This window comes from Scardinius erythrophthalmus (genome assembly GCF_964197995.2).
Source record: "Scardinius erythrophthalmus genome assembly, chromosome: 1".
Classification (NCBI taxonomy): Eukaryota; Metazoa; Chordata; class Actinopteri; order Cypriniformes; family Leuciscidae; genus Scardinius; species Scardinius erythrophthalmus.
In genome coordinates, this window is record NC_138221.1 from 53,266,438 (window position 1) to 53,278,862 (window position 12,425).

The window sequence follows — 12,425 nt, forward strand, 5'->3', positions numbered from 1 at the left end:
CAATGAAAATATAATTTATTGGAGTTAAACGATGACGGAGTTGATCAAACGATAAAAGTTTGATCATCAAGGTATTCTTTTTGTAACTTATCTTTAAGAAATTGAATAGCTTCTCCCACTCTACAAATCAATGCTCTAAATGCAGAAATGAATGTAATAATTGCATTTTTGGCAACTGGAAAAATGCAGCAGTGCACTGGTGATGACTTGGGCTCATCAGTCCACAATAAACAGGGTCTTAAATAGCACTATTGTGGCACTGACCACACCAAACATACAGTAGTGGCCAAAAGTGATGTGCGGAGTTATTTTTTAAATGACCCTTCAAGTTTGTTTAAACCATCAAATTATGAGGAAAATATTTTTATATTTAATTTTTTTAATATTTTAAAATATGAGGGAAGAACAAAACACTAAACTTAGTGAAGGTATTTATCTGACAAAATTATTTCAAGTCAAGTCAACGCTTTTTACAACACAGATTGTTTCAAAGAAGCTTATTGATTACAGGAAAAAACTGCAACAAAGTTGGTTTTGGTTGTACAGCAGATCAAGAAGAAAATAGTGTAATTGTCCAGCTTAAGTAACTTCAGTGTTGATTCATTTCCATTGTAAAAATCATTAGTTATGTATTTAGTTCATTTATCTATACAGCCGCTCTGGAGAAAACAGTGATGTCATCGTCCAGCTCAGTTCAGTTCTCAGACAATAGTGCCAATACAGGCAGATCAATTATGTTGTTGAATATTAAGTGACAAATAAGGCAAACTACAGCTAGAGGTTTTAGAAAAACTAAAAAGCTCTCTGGAAAAAAAAATCGTACATTGACTGCAACATTTAATATCAATTTAATTTCAATTATTAATATTTCTGTCCTCTCTTGTTTTTTATGTCTGTAAAATTTGGCATGTGTCATTGTGTTACTACAAATAAACAACTGACTCCAAGCACAACTACACAATATGCTTACAAAATCTTTAACACATTTTTAATACTATTTAAATAAAGGGTGAATATTTGAATTTTCCTTTGCTGGACATCACTTTTGGCCACTACTGTGTGGCAGTTCATTGACTTTCCAACTGATCTTCAAAATCTTGCGGCAAAATCAAGCAACTTTTATGAGGATTTTGGGCTTCCCTGGAGTTGTTGGAGCAATTGATGGATCTCATCCATCAACTGTAAATGAGGAGACATATCAATGGAAAAGGATTCCACAACATCAATACTTATTTTTGATAATTTTGCACAATGCAAAGCTTTTTAAATATTAAAGTTATAGTCTCTTAATTAAATTATTTTTTATTATAATTACATTAAATGATTGGTGTCATGCTGCTGTGACTTCACCCTTGCAGGCTCACTATTGGCTGATTCAGTGGTTGAGGGCGGCCATTTTTGGTTGACATCATTGTAGTCCTTAGTTTGCAACACTTAAGTGCCACTTCAGTCAGTCAACACTTAAAAATCAGTCTTTGACTTTACTGAAAGTTGCTTTTAGCTTCTTTTTAAAAGTCTCCTATCTTTAAAGAAGTCCTACTTTTTTCTAAGAATTTTTTGACACTTAAGTCAAAGCTTAAGACTATTCTTAAGAACATTTCTTAGAAGTTTTATACATACATACACACAGTACAGGCCCTGCAGCCGTATTCACAAAACATCTTAAGGCTAAAAGTCGCTCCTAACTTGAAGATTTTGGAGAAACTATTACAAATAAAGGGCGTGTCAGTCCTAATTTTAGGACTCTTCAATTTTTGCTTTTAGAGTATTTCACAAAGCATTTTAGCACAAAAACCAGTTCCTAAATCTGTGAAAAGTTGGGGTTAGTCAAGAGGACTCCTAAATCCTAAAAAGGCTGTTGCCGCAATCTGCCTCTGCAATCCGCTCAAAGATACTGTACACTTTTGAGGCAATTGGCGATAGAGTCTTGGGGGCTGAGGCTTTTCTTCATAAATGCAAGAAATATTTTGATTTTCATAGATTTTAATCTGTGATGACATAACATAAAGGTTCATATATGTACAGGTAAAATGCATTGAATTATGGAGAATAAAACATTGCGGTCAAGTTGAGAGCAATGTCCTATTGTTTGTGGCGATTGCCTTGTGGGCGGCTCGGGTGACATGAGTTCAAGTTCCGGCTCGTGGACCTTTCCTGATCTCTCTCTCTCTCTCTCTCTCTCTCTCTCTCTCTCTCTCTCTCTCTCTCTCTCTCTCTCTCTCTCTCTCTCTCTCTCTCTCTCTCTCTCTCTCTCTCTCATCATAATAAAAAGGCAAAAAATAATCTTTGCAAATAAATTTAAAATATAAGAAAATACAGTTCGATGGCAGTTATTTTCACAAGCTCACACTTACAAATGATCAAACAGAGTAAAAGAGTAAAGAGTATTTGGTGTGCAGTCAGAGGGGATCGAGGACTCCAAACCCATTGTTCTCCCCTGTATCCCCGGCTGGGAATAGGAACCAGCCAAGAGTGGGAGTCAGGGTTGCGGAGGGATGCTGTCGAGGTAACTATATAGGTAAGTCGGCTGTATGTATGCCTTCTCTCAAGCTTGATTAGATAGACCATTTGAACGTGCTCCTCCTGAATTTTGTCGCTTTATGCAAGACAATTTATCTAAACATACTTGTTTAATTAGTGACACTTGGCCTATATTAAAAACTTAAATTGAATATGGCAACATTTTTATTTGAAAATCTTTATTTGAAAATGGCAACATGATACCTCATTCTACAATATTACTGATCAATTCACTGACAGAGACCCCTCTCCCATCAGCCAATCAATTTAGTCATATAGTAAATGTGTTGACATCATACATAGCAGAGGTGAACCCCACTTCTCTTAGCTTAAGACTTCTCTGTTCCTTAGTAAAAGTTGGTCTCGCTCTCAGCAGCTTTGTGAATAGGTTTTAAGAAGGAACTCTTACCCAATAACTTTTACTGCTTAGGAGAACTCTTTATGGTAAGATAAAATGTTTTGTGAATCAGCCTCCTGAATAACTTTTTATGGAATCATGGATGCCAATAAAGAGCATGTATTTTTTAGAGTGCATGGGATAAAAGCAGCTTGAGCATTTTACCAAATCTTTTGTGTTCTTCTCCAGACAAGTGTCAACATGAAGATGAGTAGGCTAAATGATTTTATTTAGCCTTCACTGTAAAATTTGTCAGATTGGTTTTACTTAAAAAAGTTACCTGGTTACCTAATTTTGAGTTCATTGAAAATGCAATAGAGATTGGTTTAATCAATTGAAACTCAATGTTGATTTGTCAGGTGATTTGACAAAAGGTAAAAGGTTGTGATAACAAATAATGAAAATATTTTTTTTACAGTATAAGATGGGTTCTCCTATTTCAAACACTTAATTAATTGGGATTTCAGTGCTACAACGTAATGATTTATTCCGCGTCAATCGAACAGCACAATGAAATTCTTTAAATGTGAGTCAATGACAACGGTGATGAAAAAGTTACAAAGGGTGAAATTTGCAGTTGTGGGATTACAAATTTAAGAATATGTTTAAGATCTGCTGATCCTACATGCTTTATAGTATCACATGAAAAATTAAGGTGAACTACATTGTATTGGGCATTCAAGGTGAACATGATGGCATCAATTCACTGATTAGGAGTCAGCTGCAAGTCAGCAGTTGGTCTTTGACCTTCCTACTAAGAGTAAAACCAGGTGTGAATGTTTACATAACTTTAGTTCTTGTGACCATGTGGATACAACTCTGGAGTACCATTTGTTTTTGACTCAATCACATTATCACAGTCGGGGGTAATTATCTCTATTGTCTTTAGATGATTAGATTTAGTAGTCATCTCTAAGACTGTGTCTAAGGTCAACATTTTAAGAACTGCCCACTGAAATGCCTATAAAGAAACCATGTAAAGTTAGTCAGATTATGTTGGATTCCTGCAACCACGTCAACGCGAAGTCCTCAATAAAGAATAACTTTGTTTGAACGTGATCCCCAACGTCTACTGGTCTGCTTTGAAGAAAGAAAAACTTTCCAATACAGTCAAACCTGCATTTCTGCGGCAGCTCAGTCATTTGAATAAACAGAGATTATGATTCTTTAGTCGTCTCAAACAACATTTTTGGTACGTTTGACTCACCTGAGACAATGGAAAAGTCATTTGCAACGTGCAAATGGGTTGACAGGAAGTGAGGATGAGGAATATTTTCTGGTGTTTATGAATCACATTTAAATGTGTAAAAAATGATTAATTTTACATTATGATATGTGCTGCCGACTGCTGCCTTTATCATTCACACTCTTTTTTCCTTTGTAGCCTACTGGTTCACTTTCATATGATAGAACTGTAGCAATTAATTTATTTTGACAAGTAGTAGAATGTTAAACATTAAATTTTCATTTGCACGTTTTTAAAAGACACCGAGAATTGTTTAAGAACTGACTGAGCTTTTTCTATTAATATTCCTGGAGGTGAAGAATAAGACAAAAATGGTCAGATTCACCCAGAAGGCTTGTGTTGTAGGCACTAAATCAGTCTAGTACTTTATAGCCAAACTAATGCTTATATTGAAACAATGAACATTTCTGTGCAACTCCAGACTGCTTTCTGGCTCCTACCTGACCAACCCCACTGAGCCAAAACAATAAAGAAAACTGGATGGCCCACTAGCTATACTTGTTAGGTGAGTTCAGAGAATCACTGTCATTTCTCCTGTATAAACCCCTTGGGCAGCATCGTCCGGACTCGGAGGTAATAATTTTCTTTTAAGTTTCTAAAATAAGTATAGAAATAAGTTTATTTTCTGAATTATTTGCCAGTGCAGCATGATCTATATGCCTATTATTTTCAATAATGACTAATTACATTATTTGTAAATATTTAGCCTAAGTAAAAAGTATCTCATTAAGTCAAATTAGTTTACTTGCTAGTTGTGGTTTGCCATTCGTCTCTAGCACGCATAGTATGGAGGGTTTATGGGTCAGATTTAAAACTAAAAGTCTAAAACTAAATGTCTAAGTTGAAAATGAATTTGGTATTTAGGATTGGGCATTTGGTATTTAGGATTGGGCATTTGGTCATTTGGTCATTTAGCCATTTAGGATTTAGGATTGGGAATTTGGTATTTAGGATAGGGCATTTAATCATTTATCCATTTAGGATTGGGGATTTAGGATTGGGAATTTAGGATTGGGCATTTGAGGATTGAGGATTGATGAGTGTATGCAAATAAGGAGGCGTGGCCCAAATACTGGAGGCTGGGTTTGAAATGGCTGGTGTGCAGAGGCACCTTATGGACAGCAGAGGGAGCTCCCAGTGCTAAGGAGCACACCGTAATGAAACCAAACAGAGCGAGTGAGCAGGGCTGGAGCGAGGACTGTACTTTATAATGTGATAATAACTTAATGACAGCGTTGTAACCTTTATGTGGCTTCACACACAAAGTCACCAGTGAAAGGAGTGCTATCGGTCTGACGACGAGAATAAGGGTGCTTTCACATCTGTAGTTCGGTTCATTTGGTCCGGACCAAGGGAGAAAAATTATACTTTGTAGCATTTTTCAGGCGTTTTGGTTTCTTTTCACACCACACTTATCGCTCTGGTCCGGATCAGTTTATGAAACGAACCAAAATGCAGTCATGTGACAACATCCACATCACTCGTTGGCCAGATGGGTCTTGAACGTATTTTCATAACTGCACTTCGATTGTCAGAATTAACGTGCGGGAAAATCCAACAGATATCCCGGAATTAAACAAAGAGGAGGGAAATCCGGCAGACAACACGCCACTTTTTATTATGGAGAGACGACTGCGTGGGCTGATTGTAGCCTATCCCTAGTCATAGTTTATTATATAGTTTGTCCAAAGCGAGGATGCTGCTTAAAAATGTTTTATTCAATGCACGCGGCGAGTCACTTCAGGAGGAGGCGACGCGTGCATAACACGCCACTGTTTACTATGGAGAGACGACTGCGTGGGCTGATTGTATCCTTGGTCATATGTTATTATAGTTTACACCACTTTAGACAAACAATAATATTTGAGAATGAAGCGAGGATGCGGCTGTTAATAATTTCTATCAGGCTCCGCACCTCCTCACAACTCCAAGTTTGTCCGCGAGTGCAAACTGTCAACAAACATTTCTCCTCATCCCATAATCACAGCGCAGTTGACTACGGCAACTGGTTTAGTCCAAAAATGCGCATTTCTTTGGTAGTTGGTTCTGTTCGAGGTCGGATCACGTTCTCACCACAAACGAACCGCTCCAGAGTTCGTTTCGAAGCGTACCGAGACCACCTCTTCGAGCAGGTCTCGGTACGCTTGTTTGGTCCGCTTTTGGTGCGCACCCGAGTGCGATTGCCGCATTCGCACCTGCCCAAACGAACCGCACCAATGGGGAAAACGAACTCTAGTGCGATTCAACCGAACTAAATGAGGCAGGTGTGAAAGCACCCTAACTGTTATTATTATTATTAATAGTGAGTGCGCGCACGCGGCCGGGGCTCTCTCTCTCTCTCTCTGCTCGTTCTTATATATGCCCTGTCAAGCGCGCCCTTGTTAAACTGACATGCAAATGATCAACTTTAACTCTATGATGGTTAAACTGTGCAATTAATCCGATAATGATAGGAACCACCAGCCAAGGGTAAGCGGGGCAATATATGACTTGTTCATGTATGCTTACCTGGAAGGTGTACAGATCACACAGGACTTAAATGGCACTGGATGAATGATCGGGCTAGGTGTAGGTGACCCATACCTAGTTGTATCCCACATAGATATCCATATAAAGGCTAGATGTCTTAAGGCGGAGTCACTTCCGGCATCACCGGTGGCCATCTTACCACAGGGAAGCTGTGCATTAAGGTGAGTGATCAGCACGCACACATATCCTCTTATCTCACTGAAATCTTGACGGATTTACAAACGGTTTGGTTTCTTACAAACGTTATTAAAGTGGCTATAATTCTTTCATATGGAAGTCCATTGTTATAATTATTCATATGTATGCAGTATCATAGCTACATCTCTAACGTTTATAACAAACCAAACCGTTTGAAAATCGGTAGAAAACTGAGCAAGTTATGGTTATTTAAAAGTACATGCACCATGTTACGAGTGAGCGAGCACCCTGTGGTAAGATGGCCGCCACGTGCGGGCGTCGACCTCGAGACATCTAGCCTTTATTATATGATATCTATGGTATCCCATACCTGAATGTGTACTATGTCTATGATTGAGGTGGTAAAAGGATAACCCCTCGGCCTTAATCAGACAACAAACCCCTAAAATGGCAAATGAAAATCCCATGTCAGCCAAGAGTCCAACTGATTGGATGAAATGTTGTCTTTGTCAGACAGACACAAAGGAACCCCTCCAATCACCACCTACCCATCATGTTTCTTAACATGATGGCTATAAAATGATTGCCACCAATATTCCACTCTGTCACAAGATGAACAAAATGCCAATGACCCTGGACCTGGAACGACTGGATGAAGGTGGGGGTATAAAAGCTACTTTGAGAAGGAACCAAGCGAAGTATCACCACAATTGTCGACTTCGGTTCAACAACACAAAGTTACTTCGTGCCCAGAAGCAACAATCCGATGCTCAATGTAGTGAGACAAAGCAAACAAAGCATCGCAGAACCATGAAGCAGAAAAGTCTAGATGATCAGGTTTGCTTTCTTTGTGATAACATATCTCCTGAATCTGACCTACGTCAGGTAATGACACTGCAACTGAATGACAGACAGACTACATGAATGTGCACGAACACGGAATGATGCTAAATTGTTTCAACTAAGTGGTGCTGATGCCATTGCACAGGAGCTAAAATACCATCATTTGTGTCTCATTCATCTTTACAACAGATAGAAACCACCTCAGAAGGCTTGAGAAAGAGTCACAGAGTGAAACGATTCAACCAGCCATATTTCCTATGGCTCTTTCTGAACTGGTCGCCTATATTGTTGAAACCAGTCTCAATTCTGATGGTCCTTCCGCCTTCCATCTCGCAGATACAGTGGGGAGAACAAGTATTTGATACACTGCTGATTTTGCAGGTTTTCCCCTCTTTCAAAGCATGTAAAAGTCTGTAATTTTTTATCATAGGTACTCTTCAACTGTGAATGACGGAATCTAAAAAAAAAAATCCAGAAAATCACATTGTATGATTTTTAAGTAATTAATTTGCATTTTATTGCAAGACATAAGTATTTGATACATCAGAAAAGCAGAACTTAATATTTGGTACAGAAACCTTTGTTTGCAATTACAGAGATCATACGTTTCCTGTAGTTCTAGACCAGGTTTGCACACACTGCAGCAGGGATTTTGGCACACTCCTCCATACAGACCTTCTCGAGATCTTTCAGGTTTCGGGGCTGTCGCTGGGCAATACGGACTTTCAGCTCCCTCCAAAGATTTTCTATTGGGTTCAGGTCTGGAGACTGGCTAGGGCACTCCAGGACCTTGAGATGCTTCTTACGAAGCCACTCCTTAGTTGCCCTGGCTGTGTGTTTCGGGTTGTTGTCATGCTGGAAGACCCAGCCACGACCCATCTTCAATGCTCTTACTGAGGGAAGATCTTGGCCAAGATCTCGCGATACATGGCCCCATCCATCCTCCCCTTAATACGGTGCAGTCGTCCAGTGCCCTTTGCTGAAAAGCAAGCCCAAAGAATGATGTTTCCACCTCCATGCTTCACGGTTGGGATGGTGTTCTTGGGGTTGTACTCATCCTTCTTCCTCCAAACACAGCGAGTGGAGTTAAGACCAAAAAGCTCTATTTTTGTCTCATCAGACCACATGACCTTCTCCCATTCCTCCTCTGGGTCATCCAGATGGTCATTGGCAAACTTCAGACGGGCCTGGACATGCGCTGGCTTGAGCAGAGAGACATTGCGTGCGCTGCAGGATTTTAATCCATGACAGTGTAGTGTGTTACTAATGGTTTTCTTTGAGACTGTGGTCCCAGCTCTCTTCAGGTCATTGACCAGGTCCTGCTGTGTAGTTCTGGGTTGATCCCTCACCTTCCTCATGATCATTGATGCCCCACGAGGTGAGAGCTTGCATGGTGCCCCAGACTGAGGGAGATTGACCGTCATCTTGAACTTCTTCCATTTTTTAATAATTGCGCCAACAGTTGTTGCCTTCTCACCAAGCTGCTTGCCTATTGTCCTGTAGCCCATCCCAGCCTTGTGTAGGTCTACAATTTTATCCCGGATGTCCTTAGCTCTCTGGTCTTGGCCATTGTGGAGAGGTTGGAGTCTGTTTGATTGAGTGTGTGGACAGGTCTTTTATACAGTTAACGAGTTCAAACAGATGCAGTTAATACAGGTAATGAGTGGAGAACAGGAGAGCTTCTTGAAAACGAACAGGTCTGTGAGAGCCGGAATTCTTACTGTTTGGTAGGTGATCAAATACTTATGTCATGCAATAAAATTCAAATTAATTATTTAAAAATCATACAATGTGATTTTCTGGATTTTTGTTTTAGATTCCGTCTCTCACAGTTGAAATGTACCTATGATAAAAACTACAGACCTCTACATGCTTTGTAAGTTGGAAAACCTTCAAAATCAGCAGTGTATCAAATACTTGTTCTCCCCACTGTATGTGCAACCTGTACCAGCTAGGGCTGTGTATTGGCAAGAATCTGGCGATACGATACGTATCACGATACATGGGTCACGATTCAATATATTGCAATATATTTCGATACTGTGCATAAGGCGATATATTGGGATTTTTTTAAAGTAAAATATATTAAAAATATTTTAAAAAAGTACATGATGTGCATAAAAGTCAAAGAAGTTTACTTTAGGTAAACAATTCAGTACACAGAAAATGTGCCAGTTTGGGATTGTGGTTCACAGGTTCTTAGTGAGCAAGTTTTTATATGCTCAAGTAGGCCATAATAAAAGAAAATAGGTACATAGCCCCTATCACAATACAAAACAACAACGTGAACTGGACGAAAATGAATGAAAGTGGATGAAAGTGAACAAAATGAATGTGTCATATATTGAAATCAAGTTTTATGTGATAAAAGATTTTAAAAGAACTGGACGAGCGAATGAGGCGAACCACGCCGCGCTAAACGCCTCGTGCCGTAGGACCTCCAGACGCACGTAAACGCGTCTTTGCATTGACTTAACATTGAAATCACTCGCGCCAGATGCTCTATTCGCGTTTGGTGTGAACGATGCACGCGATTACATTTAGAAATACACAAGCTTTGTTTCCAAATGCACCAAGCAAATATATCCTTTCAATTGTATAAACTTTTATAAAACCAGCCAATATAATCACAATAAACACATCCAAAATGAAATATTTAACATAGGCTATAGGGATGTCCCGCGTGACGTCACGCCATTTGGAGCAGCCATTTTGACGGTATAGAAAATCCTTAACCGCTGGTCATAATACAGGTCGTCGTGAAATATTCACCAGAGAATGTCTATTATGGCTCTATATTCACCTATTTTTCTATCATGCCCGAGCGATGCTGTGATACCGATAGCCTGCTAAGCTTGTGTATGCTTTTAATGAAGCTCCAGTGTAGCGTGATGGGAAGTGAATAAGGTAACTTAGCTGTAAATGTCACCGAACTCAATGTCAGGAAGTTTTTCTACACATTTAATGTCTGTAAAAATAACTTGTGGTGCTTCATAAGGATCTATGATTACTAATTCCTTTATCTTCCTCTTGTATATTTCTTTTTGTGATGACATGACGTGAAGAGTTGCCCAGCTGACGGCCGCTGTGCTAATAATAGATAATGGTCAGTGTTCGTCTAAACCAGTGACCGTGACGCTGAAGTGTGTGAGAGAACAAATGAAAAACATCAGTGTGAACCACGAACATTTATTTATTTGAATTAAATATTTAAATTTCAATCATTCTGTGTCATTTTTCAATGTCAATCTTTTCATTATTTACATGTTTATGCCCAAAATGCTATAATATTCAAAGTAGTTGACTGTCATTCTCCTCTACCCTGTGTACATTATTGATTAAATAGCCTAACGTTAGCCTATTTAACATCGTTACTAGGCACGAGCGCGAGCATTCATTCAACTATTTTAAAAGACTGGAATAAACACCAGCAGCACACACAAGCAATCTTTATAGTCAATTTGATTAAAAAATGTAAACCCAACAGGTAAGAAATGTCAGAAAGAGAAGAAAAAAAAAAACTGTTAATGGGAAGACGAGCATATGACTGCTGCAGCTTAGTGGATAAATATATTTAGCCTATTTATTATTCAGAATGCACAGTTGGAAAGAAAATATATTTATAGGAACATTACAGCAGGCTCAAGATAATTAATACAGTGACCATTATATACTATTATATTATTTTAATCAATTCGCAGTCATAAAACATGTGATAATCCGCATTCTCATGTATGTAGGTGCGCTGAAGTATTCCGTCAAAATGGCTGACACGCGGCTAGAGGTCACGTGACTGGGAGATCCCTATATATACAACTGCACAACGTCTAATTTGTAAACAAAATGATTTAAGCACTAAATCCAGCATAAACTCCGGCACAATCTGCATATGTTTAAACTCTCAAGACAGACGTCACATCCCGAAACTCACAGCAATTGGCTGCCGACTGCGTTTTTCGCTTGATATTTGTATAAAGTCGAAGAGAACTGCCCAACTTTTTGACGCTCTCGGTCGCTCTCAAAGCTTTCTCCGGTCCGCTGTCAATCCTAAAATGTCCAGTGGACACGCACCGTTATAGGCGAGCCTGGCGAGGACACTAGTGGTGTGTCTCAGCATAGCTATCTAGTGGTAGGGATTTAAACAACATAAACGTGAACCACTGTCTTACGGTCTTACCATGAATATTTTTGGACGTAAAAAAAAATAAATCGATATTGTGTTTTTGAAAATCGATACAGTATTGCAAAATAAAATATCGCGATACTCAAGTGTATCGATTTTTTTCTTACACCCCTAGTACCAGCAGCGTATCCTTTTTTAACAGTGGCACTTCCTCTCTGTGGACTACACCTTGCCGTGGTGGAGAGGCTTGTGTGCTCCAATGAACCTGAGACCTATGACCTATTTTATATCCCTGGCAAGTTTAACTAAGCTGGACAGGTCAAAGGAGAGGAGGCAGACAAAGCAGACATTATGACTATTTGACAGAAATGGTGGCCATCTTGAAAATGGTGGCCATCCTGAATTTTTGAGTGGCACATACCTTTTTCCAAAAGAGTGTTCCTTGAAGAGTATTTCTGCCTAATTTTATGCTTGCATCACCATTTAAACACTTGAAATAATTAATATTCGACAGGAACGGTGGCCATCTTTAAAAATGGCGGCCATCTTTAATTTTTGAGGGACAAGCATCTTTTTCTATTAACTTTTCTATTAACTTTCATATTTTTCTATGTCCTTTAGAGAGTATT

General features: G+C 39.0%; 1 protein-coding gene across 1 annotated transcript in view; it reads left to right on the top strand.

Moving 5' to 3' along the window:
* Positions 1 to 6,609: 6,609 nt before the first annotated feature.
* LOC308696236 (beta-1,4 N-acetylgalactosaminyltransferase 1-like) overlaps positions 6,610 to 12,425 on the top strand; it is a gene marked incomplete at both ends in the record, with an annotated part of 36,447 nt that continues 30,631 nt past the window's right edge. The window contains one exon of the mRNA XM_081374734.1: positions 6,610 to 6,632. Coding sequence (XP_081230860.1) covers positions 6,610 to 6,632 — 23 coding nt within the window. The remainder of the gene's footprint in view (positions 6,633 to 12,425) is intronic.